The sequence below is a fragment of the Gorilla gorilla genome, chromosome 13, assembly GCF_029281585.2.
Source record: "Gorilla gorilla gorilla isolate KB3781 chromosome 13, NHGRI_mGorGor1-v2.1_pri, whole genome shotgun sequence".
In the NCBI taxonomy this organism is placed as follows: Eukaryota; Metazoa; Chordata; class Mammalia; order Primates; family Hominidae; genus Gorilla; species Gorilla gorilla.
Window position 1 is genome coordinate 92,307,745 of NC_073237.2, and position 25,229 is coordinate 92,332,973.

Genomic DNA, 25,229 nt, shown 5'->3' on the forward strand with positions numbered 1-25,229 from the left:
ATGATTTGCATATGTTTTCTTGTATATCCTAAATACAAGTTAGGCCTTTTGGCTAAGATCAAGTCTAGTTAACTGTTCTTATCAGTTTAAATACTAGTTAACACATTGGTTTCAGTTTGGCTGTGGGGTCCTTCGCTGAACAATTCTGATGAAGTCAAATGAACAATTCCTTACATTTTGTTTGTGCTTTTGGTAACTTGCTTAAGAGTTCTTTCCCATACCAGTGTCATAACCTATAGTTTCTTCTGTAGCTTTATAGTTTTGCTATTCATATTTAGATGTTTAGTACATATACACATATATACATATATATTTTCACTCACATATATACACACACTCCTCTCTATATGCATATGTATATATATGTATATGGTATGAGATATAAATCTGTTTTTTCTCAATATGGTAAACTTATTTTCCCATTACCATAAACCGGTTTTTCTATCCCCAAGGATTTGTGGTGTCATGTTTATCGTATCTAAGACTTCCATCTGAGATCTCCGTTCTGTTCCATTTCTTCATTTACGTTTTTACACCAGTACCATACTATTGTTTGTGTGGTTTTTTTCTAAATTACTATAGCTTTGTTTTAATCTTAAGTTTTGGCAGAACAAATTCCTGCCCTTTAGTCTTATTTTTCAAAATTGATTTAACTATTTGTGGATCTTCATTCTTCTATATACATTTTAAAATAAGTAAAGTCCTTAAAAACATCTAGCTAGAGTTTCAATTCGCATGCTATAGATTTATGAATCATTTGTCAGTGGGGGGTGTGGATACTTTTAGAATGTTAAATGATCTTATCTGTAAAGATAAACTATTTCTCCATTTATTTAGAACTTCGCATCTCGTAATAGGTTTTTAAAACTTTAACCATGGAGGTCTTTCACATTCTTTCAAAAGTTTACGACGTTATAGTTGTTTTTACTGCTGTGTACAGCAGCTTATTTCCTAATTATGTTTTCTAGATGGTCATTGCTGCTGCAGAGAAATGTTATGGACTTTTTAAAACTGATCTTGTATCCAGCAACTTTGCTGAACTTCTTGATTTGTTTTACCTTCTTGACCTGTTATAATATCTATGTGTAATGCTACTCTTTGCCTTTAGAAGATATTTTTGGCTTTAAGTCTTTTGATAGATTTAAGATCAAGATTGGTACTCTGGCCTTTTTTATTGTTTATATTTCTTTTGCATATGTTTTTAGTGCTTTTAATTTCTACCTTTCTATGTCTTTTTGTTTTAAAGTGTAAGAATGTCTTATACTTAGCGCTTTGTTTTGTAATCCAATATGAGTGCCATTTACTATAATTACTGTTTTATCAGGATTTATTTTTTCATTTTATATTTCCTTTTACTATGTGGCTTCTTCTTCCTCTTCCTAGTTCATCTTGTGTTCTTCCAAATACACAAAAATGATTTCTGCTGCTTTGAGATTTATATTCTAATTTATTCTTCTAGTAAGTTATCCCTAAGTTGTCCTTTTTGACTGGGGCTTATTTCACTTAACATAATGTCTTAAAGTTTCATCCATGTTGTAGTATGTACCAGAATTTCATTCTTTTTAAAGGCTGACTATTTCATTGTATGTATATACCATATTTTGTCTGCATTCATCTATCAGTGGACACTTGAGTTGCTTCCACTTTTGGCTATTGTGATAATGTTGCTATTACAATAGCAACAACATTGCTCTATGTCTGTCTTTCTGTCTTTCAGTATCACACTATTTTGATTACTGTAGCTTTGAAATAAGAAAGTATATGACCTTCAACTTTGTTATTTTACAAGATTGAGTTGGCTATACGAAGTCTCTTGAGATTCTGTATGAATTTCAGAATGGATTTTTTATTGCTACGAAAAAGCATTGGAATATCAATAGGGATTGCATTGAATCTGTGGAATGCTTTGGGTAGCAGTGACATCTCAACAATATCGAGTCTTCCAATTCATGAACACTGGTTTTTTCCATTTATTTGTGTCTTCTTTAATATCTTTCAGCAATATTTTGTAGTTTTTAGTGTACAAGTCTTTCAACTCCTTAGTTGTATTAATTCCTAAGTGGCTTTTGTTGTTTTTGGCTGGAGGAGATGCTATTGTAAGTTGAAATATTTTCTTAACTTCCTTTTTGGTTTATTCATTGCTAATGTTTAGAAAAGCAATGATTTTTGCACGTCAATTTTGTGATTTTGCAACTTTCCCAAATCAGTTTATTAGCTCTAACAGATTTGTGTAAAATCTTTAGGGTTTTCTACATATAAAATGATGTCATCTGTGAACAGAGACAATGTTATTCCTTCTTTTCCAACTGCGATGCCTTTTTCTTTCTTACTTCACTGCACTGACTATGAATTCTAGTACTATGTTGAATAGAAGTGGCAAAACAGCATCCTTGCCTTATTCCTGATCTTAGAGGAAACGCTTTCACTCTTTCACCATTGAGTATGAGGTTTGAGCTGCGGGTTGTTCATATATGGCTTTTATTATGTTGTGGTAATTTCCTTCTAGTCCTAGTTTGTTGAGCTTGTTTTTTTTTTTCTAATCATGAAAGGGTATTGAACTATGTCAAATGCTTTCTCTGTATCAATTGAGATGATTATGTGTTTTTATTTCCTTTACTTGTTAATGTGGTGCATTACACTGATTTTTGTGCATTGAGCCATCCTTGTATTCCAGTAATAAATCCCACCTGGTCATGGTGTGTAATCCTTTTAATATACTCTTGAATTTGGCTTCCTAGTATTTTGTTGAGTATTTTGCCTCAATAATCTTAAGGGATATTAGTTTTCTTTCCTGGTAGCATATTTCTCTGGCTTTGATATCAAGTAATGCTGGACTTACAGACTTAGATAAGAACTGCTCACTCCTCTTTATTTTTTTGGAAGAGTTTGAGAAGGACTGGCATTAATCTTTCTTTGAATGTTTGGTAGAATTCACCAGTGAAGACACCTGCTCCAAGGCTTTTCTTTGTTAGGAGGTTTTTGATTATTAATTCAATTGCCTTACTCATTAAAAAGGTCTACTCAGATTTTATATTTCTTTATAATTTAGTTTTGGTAGGTTGTGTGTTTCTAGGAATTTGTCAGTTTCATCTGGGTTATCTAATTTGTTGGTTTACAATTGTTCATGCTACTGTCATAATTCTTTTTATTTTTATAAAATCAGCATTTTTTTCTTTTTATTTCAATCACTTGAGTCATCTTTTTTTTAGTCAATCTAGCTAAAAGTTTGTCAATTTTCTTGAGCTTTTAAAAGAACCAACTCTCAGTTTTGCTGATTTTCTCCATTATTTTTCTATTCTCCATGTCTATTCTAATCTTTGTTATTTTTTTCCCTTTGCTAGGCTTGGGTTTGGTTTGTACTTGTTTTTTCTAGTTCCATAAGGTAGAAAGTTAGAGCACTGATTTGAGACCTTTCTTCTTTTTTAATGTAAGCATTTACAGCTATAATTTTCCTTCTTCTGACTACATTCACAGCATCCTGTAAGTTTTAGTATGTTGTTTTTATTTTCATTTGTCTCAAGATATTTTCTAATTTCCCTTGTGATTTCTTCTTTGACCCTTTAGATGTTTAAGAGTATGTTGTTTACTTTCCACAATTTGTGAATTTTTCTTTTTTTCTTCTGCTGTTGATTTCTAGTTTCATTCCATTTTGATTGGGAAAGATACACAGTATGATTTCAATCTTTTAAAATTTATTCAGGCTCGTTTTGTGACCTAACATATGGTCTACCCTGGAGAATGCTCCCTGTGCAGTTGAGAAAAATATATATTCTGCTGTTGTTGGGCATAGTATTCTCTATATGTCTGTTAGTCCAATTTGTCTACTGTGTTGTTTGTGTTATTTATTTATTTTCTGTCTACTTGTAATATTTGCCATTGAGAATGTGGTATTAAAGTCTCCTACTATTATTGTAGCCAATATTTTCAATAGGGTCTTTGTGTGGCAACCTTTCTGAGGTTTTATATGGCTGAGATTATTTCTATTGCACTTTTCATATTTAAATGCCAATCTGGATGAGTGCAAGATTCTAGCTTCAAAGATTTTTTTCTCCAATACTAAAAAAGTATAACTCAGGCAGGGCATGGTAGCTAACGCCTGTAATCCCAGCATTTTGGGAGGCCAAGGCAGGTGGATCATGAGGTCAAGAGATTGAGACCATCCTGGCCAACATGGTGTAACCCCATCTCTACTAAAAATACAAAAATTAGCCGGGCATGGTGGTGCGTGCCTGTAGTCCCAGCTACTTGGGAGGCTGAGGCAGGAGAATCGCTTGACACTGGGAGGCAGAGGTTGTAGTGAGCCGATTGCGCCACTGCACTCTAGCCTGGTGACAGAGCGAGACTCTGTCTCAAAAAAAAAAAAAAAAAAAACTATATCTCAGTTTTTTGTTTCGTTCTGTTTTGTTTTTTGAGATGGAGTCTCACTCTGTCACCCAGGCTGGAGTGCAGTGGTGCAAACTCGGCTCACTGCAACTTCTGCCTCCCGGGGTCAAGCAATTCTCCTGCCTCAGACTCCCGAGTAGCTGGGATTACAGGCATGCACCACCACACCCAGCTAAGTTTTGTATATTTAGTAGAGGTGGGCTTTCACCACGTTGGCCAGGCTGGTCTTGAACTCCTGACTTTGTGATCTGCCCACCTCGGCCTCTCAAAGTGCTGAGATTACAGGTGCATGCCACCATGCCCAGCTAATTTTTGTATATTTAGTAGAGCTGGGTTTTCACCATGTTGGCCAGGCTGGTCACGAACTCCTGACTTCGTGATCCACCCGCCTCATCCTCCCAAAGTGCTGGGATTACAGGCATGAGCCACTATGCCCAGCCAACTCAGTTGTCATTTTTGCAGAAGTTTTTAAAGTGTCTAATATGAATATGTTACCTGTTCATTTGTAAGGGATGTTTCTTTCTGAAAACTTTTAGAAATTTGCCTTTGATATTCTTAAATTTTACTATATAATGTGTCTAAGTATGAAAATGATTCCAATAATAGCTGTACTATTTAACTACGTAAGAATTTGTGTACTCTCCATGTTTTAGCCAAAATTTTTGGAGACATTGATGACTTTGGGTTTTATGAGGGTAGGAACTATGTTTTTCTGTTTCATAGCTGTTATCTTCAGTGCCTAGCGGTGTTCTTAGTATATGGCAGATGTACTAAACAAATATTTGTTGAATGAATGAATAACTGAATCGTCACCCAGGTGACTGGCAACTTTTCTAAGATTTTCTAAAATATATTATTTCTTTTGCAATTTGTCTCAATAACTAGGGATTTTTTTACAGCAGACAAATAAGAAAAAGACATCTAATAGAATTTAACACTAAACTGAGTTAGTTTCAGTAAGTGGTCTACAGGTTATAAGAAATATTAAAAAATCCATAGTTAGGAAAAGAACCATGCAAATTATCATTGGCTTATACACTCATATCTGAAATCTGAAAGATACTAGTCTTGGTCAAAAATGCATCAGTATGTATTTATACAGTATGAGTCACTGTATAGTATCACACTATACTTGGTTTACAACCCTTTCTTCCCTGCTAAACTGTGACCAACTTGGAAAAACCATGTTTTTGAAGGAGTAATATAGATGACAAGAAATTTATACTTTATTCCTTTAGACTAGTGATACGTACCACAATAATTAAAATACTTAAAAGCAGAAAAAAGTGGTAATTTTAACTTTTTTCCTTCAAGAATATCCTCTTTTATCAATGAATGCTAAGTTAAAACACAAACAAAAGTGGAAGACAGAATGTGGACTTTCTTCGTTTAATTCATCTTTGTTATAGTCTTAGGCTTATTTTGCTTAGTGGAATTATTATTTTCTAATGATATTTGACCATGTGTGAACTCCCCCCATCATCTCCTTTTCTTAACTATCATCTAAAAATACAGTACAAATGTCCACCTTTAACAGGCATGTAAATTTTCAAGGTGCCACAGACTTAGGAACTGACATAGTCTTTCTTTAAAAAAAGTAATACGGCCAGCGCGGTGGCTCATGCCTGTAATCCCAGCACTTTGGGAGGCTGAGGCGGGGGGGATCACAAGGTCAGGAGATCGAGACCATCCTGGCTAACACGGTGAAACCCCGTCTCTACTAAAAATGCAAAAAATTAGCCAGGCGTGGTGGTGGGTGCCTGTAATCCCAGCTACTCGGAGGCGGAGGCAGGAGACTCGCTTGAACCTGGAAGGCAGAGCTTGAAGTGAGGCGAGATCGCGCCTGCGCAATTGCACTCCAGACAGAGCAAGACTCCGTCTCAAAAAAAAAAAAAAAAAAAAGAAAGAAAAGTATTAAAAAGGTTGACAGAAAAAGAAAAGAGATCCTCTCCTGGTTGTGAATATCAAAAGCCCAAGGACAATTCACAGCCATACAAGGCCTTATTGTGACAACACTAGTAAATGCATAAAAACTTTAAGAAAATGTTTTCGACAGTGAAATTATTGCAGGCTTTTAGATATTGAGAACCTATTTGTGAAACTGAACTATATAAATAATTAATAGTAAGAAAAATAAAGCTCATGTTTTTCTACAGAAATTGAATGAATTATAGAAATTTGAGAAGGTGTTAACAGTCTTGAAAATATGAATTCTTTGGGTTTTGCATTTCCACTGTGCAAAAGTGGTGTGGGATATTTCAACCAGTCTGTCAAATAATCTGTGCATAAATTGGAGACAGCAGTTCCCCTGAAAGAGTTGCTTTATATTAAAAAAAAATAGTATCCAGTTTAAAAATAAACTCACTTACCTTTTACATGCTTTTTACGTTTCCCTGTCTTAATTAATTCCTCAAGTTAATTTCTTTTTAACCAAACACTGTCAATTCCCAGATCATGCCATTGCATTCCAATTTAGGGCAACGTGATAAAAATGATTCTTATAAATGAAGTATAAGATTATATTTGCATTCAGAATCACTATTCAAGTCTGCATATCTTGTAATGGCCATAGAATTCTCTTTACCCTTGTTTCATGGCACCTAAGCTGTCAATTACTTTGGGAACATTTTTGAAAAGTAAAACTTTGGCAATCATCTTTACAAAGTATATAGACATGGTTTAAAATTTGAACCTAAAATATTTAAACCATGTCTATATAGCTTCTCTTTTGAAAAAGTCTGCCTTGCTTGAAGAATTTAAGCAATCAAAATTCAATTCAAGGAAAGTTGCCAAAGATGAGGTGATGCATTCTAAAATAACTGAGATAAAAGTTATCTTCAGCAGAAATCATATAGAATTTTAGAGTTGAAATGGAGCCTATAGGTCATGTAATCTGAAGACCACTAGTGGAGTCCATGGTAAGAATAGAAAAAATTTTTCACCCTATGATTTCACCATGATTCAAATATGTAATGTTTCCATGAAGATTTACACAATATTGTAAATCTACATTTTGGGAGGGATTATCTTGATGTCCTTCAAATGTAATTCATATTACTTTAGAATCTTTATGGGGTGGAGGAGGTAGATTCTATTATGAATATGTAATTGACTTTTGCAGCTTATTCGTTGGAAAAATACAATTTTGTAATTTTCTAGATGGGAAAAAGTCTTTCTGTGGAACTTACATCAGCCAGCTCTCTATGCTACAACATTTTTGGATATGTATGAGGGAAGAATGATAAGGATTAAGTCCGAGTATTATGTCAATATTTTATGTGAAATCTTATTCAATTTATAATTTAACTTTCAATAATTAGTTTTAGCATTTTAAATTTTATTGTAATTAAGTCTGCATTTGTTGTATTTATTAAAGCAATATTAATCTATTGATTTACATTTTAAACAACCTACCTTTGTTTATTTAAGGCTAACAAAGCTGAGTAGCATGTTCTTATATGGACATGCTAGTGTTTTATGCTGATTATTTTTAAAAGAAGTTAACCATATATGACATAAATCTCATGTTTCATGTTTATATTTTTTGCATTTGTCATTAAATTAAAATCTTACATTAAAAAACAAAAGAATGCCAAAAGGAATGCTCTGAACATAACCATATATGCATCATTGACATGCAAATTTTGACATGTAAACAATATAATACAATCCTATTCATTTAAAGAGTTAGAATAAAAGCATGTCTAGGAAGGCAGCTGCTTTGTAAGTAGTCCTACAAGTGGTATAATTATACCACTTCTTTCATCATTCTAGTACTTTACCACTCATTTGATATTTGACAACTGTGCTGGGATGACTGGAAAATTTGGATGTGTAAAAATAACTTGTTGGATTGGTTTTTACATTTTTTCTAATTTTAAAGTTTTCTAAAAGTTTTGCATTTTACATTTTGTTTTTAATTTACTTGGAATTTAACTTTGTGTATAGGATAAGAAGTTCAACCCTATTTCCCTCCTCTGTGGGAAGTTCCATCACCATTTATTCCTCTGTTCCTTTTTTATGTTTTATCAAAATTGCCTTGATCATTCTTGGCACTTTACGCCTTCATATAAATTTTACAATCCTCTTGTCAAGGTCCAGGGAAAAAAAACCTGCCAGTAATCTGGCAAGCAATTGCACTATGAATAATTTTGGAAAAATTGACATCTATATTTTTTCATACCATGAACATGGTATATCTCTCCTTTATGTAGGTTTACAATATGGTTTTATTATTGCTTCTATAAGCAACTTGCACACATTTTTAGATAATCATTAGCTATTCTTATATATTATTGGTTGCTACTGTAAAAATACATTTTAAAAATTATATTTTCTAACTTGTGTAGCTAGTGTATAGAAATACAGTTGATTTTTATAAATTGTACTTGTATCCTCAAACCATATTGAATTCTCTTATTCTAAAGATTTACTTGCATATTCTCTTGCTTTTTAGGTGAATAATAATATTGTTTGTGAATAGTAGCAGTTTTGGTCTTCCTTCTCAATATCTATAATTTATATATAGTATCTTTTATTATTGAAATGGTTAAGATCAATGATGAGTAGAAGTAGTGATAACAGATATCATTGTGTTTATGGTTTTAAAAAGACAGTGTCTAACATTTCATCATTAACTATCATGCTTGCTGCAGGTTTTGAATAGATACTCTTTATTAAGTTAAGAAATTTTCCTTTATTGCTTTTTTGCTAATATTTGGTTGGATTTTAGAAAATTTTCCATCTGTTGAGATGACATAATTTTTCTTCTTTATTTCTTAGTGTGGTAAATTTCACTACTAGATTTTCCAGTTTTAAACTATATTTGCATTCTTGAGGTAAACCCAACTTGGTCATGATGCATTATTATTATTATTATTATTATTCTTGCTAGTATTATTCAAAATTAGATTCAGTTGTCCAGTATTTTGTTTAGAACTTTTGCATATAACTGTAAGTAAAATTTGCTTATAATTTCATTTGTCATGGTGTCCTTATTAAATTTTGCTATCAAGATTTAACCAAGTTTATAAAATAAGTTGGGGCGTGTTCCTTTTCTTGTATTCTCTGGAAGAGTTTATGTGATATTTATCTATTCCCTTTGACATTTGGCAGAACTTTCCTGTACAGTCACTTACATCTGGTCTTTTCTTGGAGGGACATTATCAACTAGTGATTCAAGCTTCTCCAACGGTTATAGATTTCTTCAGTGCTTCTTTTCCTTTTTGATTTTTTTTTTTTTTTTTGAGGTGGAGTCTCGCTCTGTCGCCCAGGCTGGAGTCCAGTGGGGCCATCTCCACTCACTGCAACCTCTGCCTCATGGGTTCAAGCAATTCTCCTGCCTCAGCCTCCTGAGTAGCTGGGACTATAAGCATGTGCCACCACGCCCAGCTAATTTTTTGTATTTTTAGTAGAGACGGGTTTTCCCTGTGTTAGCCAGGATGGTCTTGATCTCTTGACCTTGTAATTCACCCATCTCAGCCTTCCAAAGTGCTGGGATTATAGGCATGAGACACAGTGTCTGGCTCCTTTTTAATATATTTTTAAAGGCAATATAGATTTGAACACTTGGGCATGAAATCGTTTTTAGTATACTCCCATATTTTTCTGATCTTTGAATTCTCTTTAGCATTGCCCTATTTTCCATTCCTAATGTTTATTTGAGTCTTTTCTCTATTTTTCTTGATTCATTTCACCAGTGGTTTGCCTACTTCATTAATCTTTTCAAAGAATCAACTTTTGGCTTCGTCGATCATTTCTATTGTGTTTTTTAAAATTACTCTTTAACTTCTGTTTATTTTTTCCTTTTATTCTAGTTTCTTTAGGATTAGCTTGTTGTCCTTTTTTAAAGTTAAGTTGGAAGCACAATTAATTTTCAGCTTTTCTTTTTTCAATATAAGCATTTTTTACACTTTAGCAATTTCCCACAAACTTTGATATGCAGTATGATTATTCAGTTCTAATGGATGTTGAAACACCAGGACTCAGGGGATGAAATATGAATATAAGTTCATTTATTGGAACAATACTCATTCAAACCCACTTTGAGAACCATTTTTTTCTTCATATTCTTGAAAGGCAACTAGGAAAAGTCTCATGATTCTTCTAGTCTCTCTTGATAATAAAAAAATCCTGGGGTCACTTCTAGCCACTAAAAAGAGACAAACAAAAAGTCAGTTTGGTAAAGTCCATGTAATAAAAAAAATTAAGACTTCAACACTTGTTTAACCTTAAAGACGTCCCCTTTCAGAGCTCACACTTGGTACAGGCAAGTGGTTGGCAGGGGAAAATGTGGGGGTGATTGCTTCTTTTATATGATTTATGCCTCACCTTCCTCTCCTACTTTCTAAGCTGCGTCCAACTTCTTTAGGGACGATTTGGAAAAAGAGACAAAAACAAGGAACAAGGGCCAGGCCAGGATGTGCATGCTTCTTTCTAGCAACCTAGATGCAGTTAACCAGGCACTACATTATGCTATTATCTTGGCTTGGAGTTTCTTAGGTAACGCAGATTGTATACATTCAAATCCTAAATTTGAGGGCATAGCTGTGGTTTCAAAATTTCAGAGGGAATTAAGAATACCCCTTCAAAAATCCCATGCCAAGGCAGACAAATCCCTCTTCATCCTCCTTCTTTTCTGCTATCCAGACTTTTTTCTTCTAGCTCACCATTTCACTAAGGATGTTACCTTTCAAGCTTTCTGATTTCAAATGGGAGGCTCAGTTTCAATGTGGGACCTTGTGGGAGCTTAAGACCATGTCTTCTGCTCCCACAAGCCTGTGAAAATTCAGACCTTTTTGTAACTGAGCCAGACAAATGTGTCCAGGAAAGGAGTGGTATAAGTGCCATCTTAATAAACTAGTTTTCAGTTCCTTCCTTATTTTTGATCTATGAGTATTTCACGTACTTCTTGAAAGCTCAGCTATGCATTCTGAGATTTTTTTATTTTTTAAATTTTTATAGATTCAGAGGGTACAGTACAGGTTTGTTACATGGGTATATTGCATAATGGTGAGGTTTGCACTTCTAGTGTACCCGTCACTCAGAGTGAAAGTTGTTCCCAACAGATAATTTTTCAACCCTCACCTCTCTCCCATCCTACCCACTTTTGGAGTCCTCTGTGTCTATTATTTCCTTCTGCATGTCCATATGTATCTATTAGTTAGCTCCCACTTTTAAGTGAAAACACATGGTATTTGATTTTCTGTTTCTGAGTCATTTCACTTAGGATAATGGCCTCCAGCTCCATCCATGTTGCTGCAAAAGACATGGTTTTATTCTTTTTTTTTTTATGGCTGCAATATATTCCATGGTGTTTATATACCACATTTTCTTTATCCAGTCATCTCTTGATAGACACTTAGATTGATTCCATGACGTTGTTATTGTGAACTTTACTGTGGTAACATACAAGTGTGGGTGTCTTTTCAATATAATGATTTATTTTCCTTTGGGTACTCAGTAGTGGGATTCGTGCATCAAATGGTTATTCTACTTTTAGTTCTTTGAGAAATCTCCATACTGTTTTCCATAGAGGTTGTACTAATTTACATTCCCATCAACAGTGTATAAGCATTCGCTTTTATATTTTGAGAGTTTTTATAAACATGTTTCAACCAGTATTTCTTGGTGTTTTGTTGCAGGATTTTTATACTTATGTGACATGAGGTATTAAATGTTCTATTATTTGCGTCTATTTATTGAGTCTATGAAGTAAAAATGGTGTTGGTGAATATTCAAGGTGTAATGATATTCATTATATGGGACCATGACATACTTCTAACACTGACTCTATATATCTTTCACTATACCTCATTCAAGCCTCAAATTTTCCTTTCTTTGGCCGGAGCTTTTTTGTTGTGTTTTGCTTTTTAAATTGTGATAAGAAAGAACATATTATATAAAATGTACCTTCTTAACCATTTTTAAGTGTACGGTTTAATAGTGTTAAGTATGTTCAAACTGTTGTGCAACGTTGAGTTTTAAACTTTAAGATTTAGGTTATTTGTGGCAAGGAAGGACAGGTCTATTTTATCTCCTTTCTCTTGCCTTCACTCATCTTTGCTTCCTTATTGGCTGGAACGACGTATGAAGGGAGAAACGCTGCAACCTAAAATCATCTAACTAAAACTCGAAAGACTTAATTTCTTGTGTTGTCTTAGAGTTTCATATCTATTTTTTTCTGGAGCCTTTTTGCTAGATTAACTCACAGTTCTGGAGATCTGTCAACCACATACAGATATATATTTGACTTTTGCAGTGTGAAGATAAAGAGAGACTATTTTTTGGCAAATTATTGGTGGGTTTAATCATCCTTCCATGAGCCTCTTTTGAAATGCCTGTGTTATCACCATCTGTGTTATTTTTTTCTCTTTTGTAGTTTTAATTGGCTTAATTTTTGCTAGATCCTCCTTTGCCAAAAGTTTTGTATGTGATTCAGTTCATTCATGTGATTTATCCAACATCACACATATTAACTACAGGAATTCCTTAATATTTTACAAGATATTCAGTTTAACTTTGAAGTGACTGGTCTGACAGCGTCAGATGTTCACAATATCAGCACCTAGACAAGGATGTCAATGCAAAGACAAAAGCTACTGGGGGAAGGAATATTTGAGAATGTCTAACTTTATGAGGCAACTAGTTCACTAGGACATATTTTCATGTCATGATTATTTCTGCTTCAGTATACACTGTAAGTACAGCAGTGAGGTTAAATAATAAACACTCAGAAAATGAGGTATCCTCCTCTTTTGTTAGTCACAAGGGTATTCCTTCAACCAGATGATACCTTCCATTTAAATCAAAATTTATTTCTGAATTTGCTTATCACTTCTATTAAGAGGTCAGCTCTGTCAAGAGCTACATCTTAACTCAATGGACCTCTGGAAAAATAAGACAAAATTACACAACTAGTCATTTCAGAGAAGGGAAAAAAAATCAAACTTTTTCCCTGGTAGTTGTAGGGGAAAAAAAGAAGCTTGATTAAAATTTCAATTTGCCATTTTGATTTTAGAGACAATGTGAAAAGAGATATAATCCATCAATAACAAGCAGCAGATTTTTCTAGATTTTAAGATTTCCAATATCAGGGTGTATGTCAGAATCAAGAATTACAATTATAATTAGTAGTGTTTTTCACTGTGTCGCCAGATTAGAGTGCGGTGGCGCAAACTCGGCTCACTCCAACCTCTATAGACCTCCTGGGTTCAAGCGATTCTCCTGCCTCAGCCTCCTGAGTAGCTGGGACTACAGGCATGTGCCACTACGCCCAGCTAATTTTTATATTTTTATTAGAGACGGGGTTTCACCATGTTGGCCAGGATGGTCTCGATCTCTTGACCTCATGATCCGCTCACCTTGGCCTCCCAGAGTGCTGGGATTACAGGCATGAGCCACCGCGCCCGGCCTATTAGCCAAAATATTAAACTGACATAATGGCTATGTAGAATGCAACTTTCAAGTGGATGCATTCCATTGATAATAATAGTAATAACAACACATATATTCCTTACTATGACCAGCCACTGTTTTAGGAGTTTTACTTAATTATCTAATTTTTTACAATTACCATTTTTAGGTAGTTTACTATTATTAGCTTCACTGTAATGGTGATAGGTGAGTACAATAAAACACGGAGAAGTGATCTGGCCAACAACTCACACACAGATGGCTGAGTTAGATGTTTCACTTAGGCTTAAAGTTATTGCCTGCTGGTAAGCAAACAAGTGATATTTTAAATGAAGCATTTTATGAACACATACTACTAGTTTTTAGTATCTGCCATAGAATTGAGATCTATTTGCAAACAGCCATATTGTTTTCTTAAGACACTACTGTAGGCAGAATAATGATCCCCCAAAGATGTTTATCTCCTAATCTCCGGAATTCGTGAATATATTAGCTTACATGGCAAAAGGATTCTGCTGATGTGATCAAGGGCAGAGACCTGGAAACGGGAAGATGATCCTGGATTACTCAGGTGAGCTCTCAGAATCTTTTCCAGCTGCAATCAGCGGTAGACTTGAGGATGGAAGGTTCAGAGAGATGGCACATCACTGGCTTTGAAGATGGAGGAAGGGACCAAAGCCAAGGAATGTGGACAGAAGCTGGCAAAGGCAAGCTAAGGATTGTCCTGTGGAGTCACCAGAAAGGAGTGCAGCCCGGGTGACACCCAGGTAGCACTTCTGATCTACAGAACCGCGAGATAATAAATGCATTGTCTGTCAGATGATACATTTGTGCTGTTTCAAGCTACAAAGTTTGTGGTTATTGGTTATTGTGGCAATAGGGAACGGATACAGGCCCTGTCAGGTATTCACTCAATCCATGAAATACCTTACAGTATACAAATTTTAACATGCGCGGGAGCCACTTACGGATCCGTCTATCTGTGCTGCCTAGGAGTGTCAAGAGGCCGTGTCCTTCATTCACCTCGCGCGTGGGCGGCGCTGCCCTGAAGATGCTCCCGGGCTCAGTGCAGATGGCTCAGCGTTCTCCCGCATTCAACGAACCGCCAGAAACGTCAGATGGTACGGAGGAAAACACTTTACACTTTAACAGTATTTTTACGTTTATTTGCAGCAAATGTTGTTGGCTTTGTATTTAAAGTATTTATGATTCACTATAAAGTGTAGGATCCAAGAAAACGCGCTAGTTTCACTTGGCCCCCGTGGCTGTCCCGGGGAGCTCTCCAAGGAAGGACTGGTTCCTGAAGTTCCTGGGGTGCTGCACCACCACGGAAGAACCAAGCTCCACAGAGAAGCCAGAAGCCGCGACCGCGGGGACGCCCTCTGCCAGGCCTCCACCGCCTCAGCGGCCCTTTACAGCCACCGCATTCTCAATGCCCCCAGTTATTTCTAGCTTCGCACACAGCGCCCGGCCCACCGAGCGACCTCAAACCTCGCGATACTCGCAACTCCCGCGGCCCTTCCTGCTACAGGCCTCAGAGGGGAGAGACATCGAGAAGATTGCTCCGCCCACAGAAAGGAAGATTTCGTTCTCGTGAGATCCCAATGACAATTCGGGAGCCCGTTCTCGCGGGATTTTCCAAGACCGGGTTGGAAGTTGCGGGGGTTAGGAGACGGAGGTCAGAGCCTAGGAAGATTTGGGGGTCGCCTTGCCGGCCTCCTGTCCTCCTCCGGCGGCGGCGGAGCCCGAGAGAACTAGGTGAACACCGCTTTGCCAGCCTCACATAGCGTCCCCTGGCTCTGCCGCCGCTCCGGACGTCGCCCTCCCGTTCTCCTTGGGTCCCCTTAGTCGCTACCTTTGCTGGGATCCCCCTCCTCCATCCTGTGGCTTCGGGTTGCCGGAGTGCGATGCTCGGAGGGCGGCCGGAAGTGGCGTTGGCCGCCGTTGGCCTGCCGGCCAGCCACCTCGCTGTCCTCCGCCGCCTTCCGGGTGTTACGTGCAGCTGGGCTCGGCCCCTCCCCCTGGCCGGATGGATCCGTCGGCGCCACAGCCCCGCGCGGAAACCTCAGGCAAAGGTACCAGCTCCGCGCTCGCCCCTTACGCAGAGGCCTGTGTACTGCGTCGCGTTGGACCAGTTCGTGCCGGTGCCCTTCGGGTTGGGGTTTTGTCCTGTAGATCCTCTTCAGTGACAGCTGCAGATTGTGAACCCCTCCAGGCCTGGAACCAAATCTCCGATTCAGTGTTGAGAACCTGGACTCGGGAGGCAGCCCCTGGGATCTAGTGCTGCCTCTGACAGTTACTTGCTGAGCAGCTTTGGGCAGGCTCCTCATCTGTAAAACTGGGTTCATTACTAGGTTCTTGCGATTATTAAATGACGTGGGGAATACGCAAGGAATACGCAAAGTATTTATGTGACCCCGCGTCTGGCCCATATTAAGCACTCAGTAAACGTTATTTTCATTCTTTATTCTTGTATGCCCCAGTTGTTAGTGAATGGCAGAAGTTTGTTGTAAGTAGATAAATGAAGGTTGAGATATTTAGTTCAATTGAGTTTTATTGCCTGTTGAGTCAGGGTATTATATTCTGCCTTAAATAGGAGGTTTAAAGAAGGTGTGATTATCTACCACAAGTCACCTAGGATGCCTTCTGGCACCCGAATGAGTAGTTTTCATTAATAATTGTGCTGTATAACAAAAGCTACCAGGTATTGAGTGATTTTCCTGAGCCCAGCAATATGCTGATTGTTTACTTGCTTTCCTTTGAGGAAGATATCGATCTCATTAAATAGATGAATTCAGAGCTAAAGCTCAGAGAGGGCAAGTTACAAGCCTGAATTCTGAGGTCTAGGCATTGATGATGCTGTAATTCAGGGACCAAACATATAAATACCTATAGGAGACTGGCAGCTAAAAATAGATGAAGCTGTCGAGTGGATATTGTGACTGGGACGCTCATTCCTTTTGATAAATCTAGTCACTCTGGTATTTAGGGAAATTGGTGGAAGGAGCAGAAAGTTCCAGGGCCCCGAAGTGGGAACACCCTTGAGGAATGCTTGAGGAGGCCTTTGGAGTGAAAGAAAGAGGGAGAGAGAGATCCTATCACCAGAATGAGTTGAGTTGGTAATTAGTTTAAACCAAAACAAATGATTTCGACTCATTAAATTATAGGAGACTTAACCCATTTCCCTGTTAAATCCAACAGGAAATCTTAACAATTTAAGCAGTTGTTCTGTAGTTTGGATACTGAGAGATTCCATTTCTAACTCAAACTTAACTGAATTTATTTCGTCCTAGAAATTATCCGAACTCAAACCCAAAATACTCCAATAAGTTGTGTGATCCCCTTAAGGCTTTTTTTTTTTTTTTGGCACATGCTGTACACTTATCTGAGATACAGTTCTTAGACCCCTTTCCCTTTTAAATTACATTTCTCAATACTCCCTTCTCATAGCACTCTTCTTCCAATGCACTTTTTACAGTTATGTATATGTTTGTGTACTTTTTAGTTTTCTCACAAGATATCAAGGATTTGTGAGATTGATAATTTGTAATAGGCCAGGCGCAGTGGCTCACACCTGTAATCCCAGTACTTTGGGGAAGCTGAGGCGGGAGGATAGTTTGAGGCCAGCCTGGACAACATAAGCGAGACTCTGTCTCTACTAAAAATAAAAAATTTAGCCAGGCATGGTGGTGCACACCTGTAGTCCCAGCTACTCAGGAGGCTGAGGCGGGAGGATGGCTGAGCTCAGGAGTCGGAGTTTACAGTCAGCTATAATTGTGCCATGACACTCCAGACTGGGTGACAGAGACACTCTTGTCTAAAAAAAAAAAAAAGAAAAAAAAAAGAATGTGTAATAAATTCGCATGTTCATTGAATGTCTGCTGTGTGACTCTGTGTTGGTCCTGGGGATAAAATTTATAACAGTACAGACTTTTTCTTGGAAAGGAAATTACTCTCTACTGGAAGGAAAAGACAAAAAACAAGTGGACATGATAATTAAATGTTATGATGAGTGCTACAGAGGCAATAAAATGATGAGATAGAGAATAATGGGTACCCTGCGCTAAATAGGTGGACTGGGAGCAGAGAGACTGGTTAGGCATAATTTAGGGAAAGTTGATGGTGGTATGCTTTAAGACAGAGGTCTGCAAACTACTGCCTGTGGGCTAAAACTGGTCTGACACTTTTTTTTTGTAAATAAAGTTTTCTTGGAACACAACTGTGCCCATTTGTTTATGTATTGTCTGGTTGCTTTTGCATTACAAGGGCAAGACACTGTGTGGCCTACAAAATCTAAAGTAACAAATAGCTAATAACTGACTCTAAAGAAAATGTTTGCCAGCCTTTGCTTTAGAGAGATGGTGGCATGGAGGAAAGTGATTCATTTTTGAAGTAGAACCAGGATATTCTGATGGATTGGATGTAAGGAGTAATATTAAATGAGGTTTAAGGGCTGACTAATGGTTTTCTACCTTGAAAAGTTGGTTAGATGATGATGCCAGTTTTTTGTTTTTTTTTTAAATGCCAGCTTTTTTTTTTAATTATACTTTAAGTTTTAGGGTACGTGTGCACAATGTGCAGGTTAGTTACATATGTATACATGTGCCATGCTGGTGTGCTGCACCCATTAACTTGTCATTTAGCATTAGGTATATCTCCTAAAGCTATCCCTCCCCCCTTCTCCCCACCCCACAACAGTACCCAGAGTGTGATGTTCCCCTTCCTGTGTCCATGTGTTCTCATTGTTCAATTCCCACCTATGAGTGAGAATATGCGGTGTTTGGTTTTTTGTTCTTGCGATAGTTTACTGAGAATGATGATTTCCAATTTCATCCATGTCCCTACAAAGGACATGAACTCATCATTTTTTATGGCTGCATAGTATTCCATGGTGTATATGTGCCACATTTTCTTAATCCAGTCTATCATTGTTGGACATTTGGGTTGGTTCCAAGTCTTTGCTATTGTGAATAGTGCCGCAATAAACATACGTGTGCATGTGTCTTTATAGCAGCATGATTTATAGTCCTTTGGGTATATACCCAGTAATGGGATGGCTGGGTCAAATGGTATTTCTAGTTCTAGATCCCTGAGGAATTGCCACACTGACTTCCACAATGGTTGAACTAGTTTACAGTCCCACCAGCAGTGTAAAAGTGTTCCTATTTCTCCACATCCTCTCCAGTACCTGTTGTTTCCTGACTTTTTAATGATTGCCATTCTAACTGGTGTGAGATGGTATCTCATTGTGGTTTTGATTTGCATTTCTCTGAGATGATGCCAGTTAATAAGATGCAGGAAGACTATTAGTCACCATCATTTTTGACATTAGTTTTCTTCATTTTATACCCATTGTGTGGTATAATATTTGGTGAATAATTTGTGCTTAAATCACATGTTGAATAATAGATAATAAAATAAGTCTTAAAAAATGATAGGGTAGGCAAACACATAATGGGAAATATAAGTAATGTGTTAAGAATTGCTGTAAGGGTTGCTTTAGGTTTTAAGGTGCAAATAGTACTGTTATGAAAATTGGGCCCATTGACCTATATGTTGTTTTACTTGTACAGTGGATCGAGGCTTTAGTTTGACATTAAAACACTCTTTTAGAATGGTGTAACAGTTGTCAACAGTTTGGGTCCAGAGAGTAGAATGGGAGAGAAGGTTTTTCCCTCTGTACTCATTATTGTTATGGTAAAATAACCTCATCAAAGTTAGTGGCTTTACTTTTGAGGAACAACTGATGGATGAGGAATATAATGAGCTATTCTTGCTTTAGATAGTATAAACATGTCATGTTGTAGTTATAAATATCTAACTGGAGGTCATCAGGAAGACCCTAGGAAACTGCCAGTGGTTATCTGATCTCAGTGAGAAATGTATAAGAAAAATAATTCCTAGTGTTCTTATGTTTGTAGCCATAGAATTATTTTTGGATTCTTGCCATAAGAAATTCCATTTGGAAAATTATTTTTACTTAGTTTTCTTTATTTGATACTTTTTAATTGTACCAATAGTATACTCTGTGGACTCCCTCCTCATTCATAGTGGTATATTTTCTGGGAAAATAAAATAGCTGTACGGTTAGTCACAGAATAAGTTCATAAAGAGAGAGGTAATACTCTTTAAAGAGTAATAGGATCTTTGCAGAAAGAGATCTTAGAATTCATCTCTTAAAATAAATATTCAAAACCCGGAAGAGAAAAACCTGTGACATCACTGTAGTTGAATTGGAGGTTCCCATGGTTAGCTGTATACAAGCAGTGGTTAAAGTAAAGGTTTAGAGGCAGCAATATTGCAGTGAAAAGAAACAGCTGTTTCTAGAGAAAGGCAATGGAATAACTGTAGAAAAGACAGATGAACCACAAAGCATTGCTGTCCAGAGGATTTTAGTTTACTCATTACCAAGTCCTATTCACGATTACTCTACCGTATCATGAAATATATGTATATATATATGTTCATGAGTCAATATTTTAGTCAGTGGCTCTCAACCCTGGCTGTGCGTCAGAATGATCTTTTGAATTCAACAATAACAACCAAACAAAACAATAAAACCAGATGCCCGTGACCCCTATCCACTGAATAAGAATCACTAGAGGTGGTGTCTAAGAATGTATATTTTTAAACTCCAGGGGAGATGATGACACACAGTTAGGGTAAGAACCACTGGAAATAAAGTATGTACCCTTTATTCTGTTTATTATAGGAGAATATCTGAAAGTCTATTTTAGAAAAATATCTATACATGTTATAATTTATCTTGTTCCAGTTTTTTGGAAAAGGCATTTATGTGAGGTGTATATTGTTTCTCACAGCTGTGAATAAATGAGGTGTTACTTTATAAGCTAGCTTTGGAAACTTTATTTTCTTTATTCTTGCAGACATATGGCATCCAGGAGAAAGATGTCTTGCCCCTTCTCCAGATAATGGAAAACTTTGTGAAGCAAGCATAAAATCTGTCACAGTGGATGAAAATGGCAAGTCATTTGCAGTCGTCTTATATGCAGATTTTCAAGAAAGGAAAATACCTCTTAAACAGCTTCAAGAAGTGAAATTTGTTAAAGATTGCCCTAGGAATCTTATATTTGATGATGAAGATTTGGAAAAACCTTATTTCCCAAACCGAAAATTTCCATCATCTTGTGTTGCTTTTAAATTATCTGACGATGGAGACTCTATTCCTTATACCATCAATAGGTATTTGAGAGACTACCAAAGAGAAGGAACCCGGTTTCTTTATGGACACTACATCCATGGAGGAGGGTGCATTCTGGGTGATGACATGGGACTTGGAAAAACAGTACAGGTATTTATTTTAATTATGTTATAACAGTAAAGTCACTTTACTGTGTACATGAGTGGATACTATATGTAAATCTTTATTTGTACTGCTGTTATGATAGCTATTTTGTGTGTTCCTGTGTATGTTTGTGTTTGTCTCAGTAACTAGATAGTGAAGTCCTCAAAGTTGAGGACAATGTCTCAGTTATTTTATCATTCTTCAGTACCTATGAAATATTTTATTCCAGAATAATGTTTTGGTACCACTTGGTTTGATTTTACCTTTGGTAATACTGGTACTAAGATATCAATATATTTGAAGTCATTTAACTTTCTTCATACTTAATGGAAGGAAAGCATTCTAACATTTGTTATGCCACATAGCATGGTTAAATTGTTCCTATAGGCGTTTTGTGCATATTGTTCGAAGTTTATCATGTTAGAAGTTTCTTAATCTGGAATCCCGGGGTCACTAGCAGTTCTGTTTGTGAACTTTAGAGAGACTTCAAGATTCCCTAAAATGTGTACTAGAATTTGTACACATACATACTTTCCTAAAGAGGGGATTTGTTGTAGTTAATCTGTTTCTGTATAACAAATTATGCCAAATTTAGCAGCTTAAAACAATATTCATGTATTGTCTCACAGTTTCTGTGGGTTGGGAATCCAGCTGCCGCCTAGCCTGGTCCTCTAGCTTTGCCTCTCACAGGGCTGCAGTCATCTCAAGGTGACTGGGGAAGATTCACTTCCTAGCCCACCTGTTTGTTGGCAGGATTCAGTTCCTTGTGGGTTCTTGGCCTCAGTTTCTTGTGAGCTGTTGGCTGGAGGCCTCCTTTGCTTCCTTGACACATGGACCTCTTCATGGGGCATCTCACACAAGGTAGTTTGCTTCATAAAAGGAGAGCAAGTAGGAGGGCAAGAGACAGCACTAGTAAAACAGAAGTCATGGTCTTTGGTGATGTAATAACACAAGAGACATCCCTTCACTTTTGTCACATTCTTCTCGTTAGAAGCAAGTTGCTAAGTCCAGCCAGAACTCAAGGGAAGGAGATTAAACAGGACTGGGAATATGAAGAGGTGGGTATTGTTGGGAGTCCTGTCAGAAGCTGCCTGCTACAGGGTCTTTAGCTTTCCTTAGATTTTCAAAGAGGTTTGTGATCCAAGAAGAATAGAGTTTTGAATCTAGATTTTATACTAAACGATCACTTTAGATTTTCAGGAGTGTGTGCCTAGTTTGTGATTAAGTTATTCTGCTTCCTTTCTTATAATTGAGTTTAACTTATTTTCTTCTTCGTATTACCTCCATTAGTTATTGGAACTCAAAGGTAAGTGGAAAACTAAATTTAACATTTATAAATAGCCAAATTTCAGACACCAATGATGGAATAAGGAAAAAGAAAAGAAAAAAATAGCCAAATAATGCTACTGTGTGTAAAGGTCTGGTGTGAAAAACTAGGCTAAAATAAAGTCTTTTAATAATCATATTACCATTAACCATACTCTATGTTCCTTCAAGCCTAGGCAGTGCAGATAGTTTAGACATGCACACTGGACGTGCTAAATGATTGTTTGTGGAATAAATGAATTTACCTTCTTCGTTTATTCCACAAACTATCATTTAGCACGCCGGCCTGTAGGTGGAGGATAGACAGCAAGAATAAAGAAAGGAGCCTTCAAGAAATTACCTCTGAAACTGACCCAACAGTCCCACAGACAGTTTTGTTTGTTTGTTTGCTTGTTTTTGGATAAACATAGAAATTGACCCTTCTGGTCATAAAGCTTTAAACTTGTATTTGTTTTATCTGAGTTCCTTCCTCAGGAAAGGCCCCCCAGGCCTCTCAAAAAGTATCAAAGAACTGAAACTCACCAGATCATAGAATTCAGACATTGAGACACCAGGCCTCTCATTCATCAGATTACTTCCTTAGCCCTCCCAAGTTCCTGTTTTCCCATACATTGTTATATTTCTTCTCTGCTGTAAAAACTCCTAATTTTAATCAGGGAGATGGATTTGAGACTGATCCTTGGCTACAGTGCCTGATTAAAGCATTTTTCCTTGGCAATACGTGTTGTCTCAGTGATTGGCTGGCTGTATGGTGAGTAGCAGGTCTTAGACCGAACCTGCGTGGTGTTTCAGTAACGCCATCTGTGACCAAGATTACAGATGAGTACTAGAGGAAAATTAATAAATTAATTAAAGCCCTGCTGTAACTGTTTTCGCATATACTTCTACTGTTTTTGCCTGTGGTAGAATGTTTGTTACCGCAATTCTTTGATTAGCCAGTGCATGTTCAGCTTCAAAATAAACATGAGGCTGGGTTTGGTGGTTCACACCTGTAATCCCAGCACTTTGGGAGGCCAAGGCGGGCGGATCACGAGGTCAAGAGATCAAGACCATCCTGGCCATTTCTACAAAAATACAAAAATTAGCTGGGCATGGTGGCCCACGCCTGTAGTCCCAGCTACTTGGGAGGCCAAGGCAGGAGAATCTCTTGAACCTGGGAGGCAGAGGTTGCAGTAAGTCGAGATTGTGCCACTGCACTCCAGTCTGGCAACAGAGTGAGACTCTGTCTCACATACAAAAAAAGAAGAAACATGAGGGTACTACATACAAAAAGTGATCTGTTTGGGAACCACCATCCTGCAGCTTAAATACAATTCGAATTCAAATTCTTGTGCCCATTTTAGTCTCAAATTTGAAGGCTGTCTTTCATCTCTGAGGCCCATGTTACAAAGAAATTTACTTTATTTTACAGTTCATAGGATTATTTTTAAAGGAGCTGATTTTACTGCAGAATTTTCTATTCCTGATACACTGTAATCATTGAAGGACTTGGAGATGTTCTGGTACATGCTGTTAGTGTGCTGTGCAAGTCTTTGAGGGAGTACTGTCTGAAGATTAGGAAATGGTTTCTGCACTAATTTTGATACTCAGGTGGATTTGTCTGATGCTTGGGGACCTAGTTCTCTGGTTATTGTTGTTGTAACTCGGGGAATAATTTCTACATAGATAGGTGGTTTGAAAGACCCATTTAAGGTAGAGCTTCTATAGATAGATAAAGCTTCTATAGATATGACTAAGCCATTTGAAGAAATGTGAATGATTACTGTGTTAACTAAAATTTCAGAATGTAGTAAAATTAATTGATAATGAAAATAGACCATTGACATTTACTGTTTGAGCTATAGTTTTATCTTCTTTTCTTCTTTTTTTTTTTCCTGTTTCTTGATTTCATCCCTTTAGTTTCCCCTTTTTTGTATTCTAATTTGGCCATGATATGAAATTGAAGTCTTTTTAAAGCTTGTTTTACATACCAAATAAAGTTTCCTTCCCTCATTTCAAATTTAAAAGTAGGTGAATTTAATATTTTACACTCTACAGGGGATGAGAATTGAAAAATGTCCATTTGTTCTAGTGACATAGAAATCATTGGTATGCTGAGCAAGAGCCATTTTGCTGGAGCTTTCAGACACAAGCCATAATGGAGTAGGTGAAGACGTGGACATAGAACGTATATTTACCTCTTTAAGAAATATGGCTTCGAAAGGGAATAAAAGTGACCTAGTAGTAGGTGAAGAGAGAGACGAGAATTTGAGGGGGTTTCTTTTTTGTTTGTTTTGTATTGTTTGGGGGTAGGAAAGACTTGAGTATTTTTAAAGTGAATTGGAAGGACAGATCTGGTGAAGAGGGCACAGATAAATATGCAACATACGTAATGATATGCCCACATACATACATGTACTTCTGAAAACACACACACAAACATACATATGCAAAGAATGGAGTCACATAACTACTATCTTATAAGCAGATTGCAGATTTTTTTTTGTCAAAGATTATGAACTAATTTTTCCCAATACCTTCTGACATTTTTCTAAAACATAGAAGAGTTAAAAGAATGGTACAATGAAAAGCCATATTCTCACCACTTAGATTCTGTTAATATTTCATTATACATGGTTTTGTAATATCCATCCATCTTTTGTTGCATTTTAAAATAGCAGACATTAATACATTTTATCCCACATACACATATCCAAGAAAAGATCATCACAGCCAAGACAATGAACATATCTATCACTCCTAGATTTCCTCATGTCCATTGTGCCCTTGATATGTTCAACACCATGCAGTTCATCACCTA

At 36.9% G+C, this 25,229-nt stretch overlaps 1 protein-coding gene across 6 annotated transcripts in view; it reads left to right on the forward strand.

The window, feature by feature from the left end:
* ERCC6L2 (ERCC excision repair 6 like 2) overlaps positions 1–25,229 on the forward strand; it is a 186,061-nt gene that overhangs the window by 7,006 nt on the left and 153,826 nt on the right. For 5 of the 6 annotated variants that reach the window (XM_063696584.1, XM_055349989.2, XM_004048303.5 and 2 more), the window contains exons 1-2: positions 15,314–15,872; positions 20,685–21,109. In XM_063696584.1, the coding sequence (XP_063552654.1) occupies positions 15,827–15,872; positions 20,685–21,109 (471 nt within the window). In that variant the 5' untranslated portion in view covers positions 15,314–15,826. Of the gene's footprint in view, positions 1–15,313; positions 15,873–20,684; positions 21,110–25,229 lie in introns of those variants that run through there. The other variant, XM_055349986.2, reaches the window with a different exon arrangement.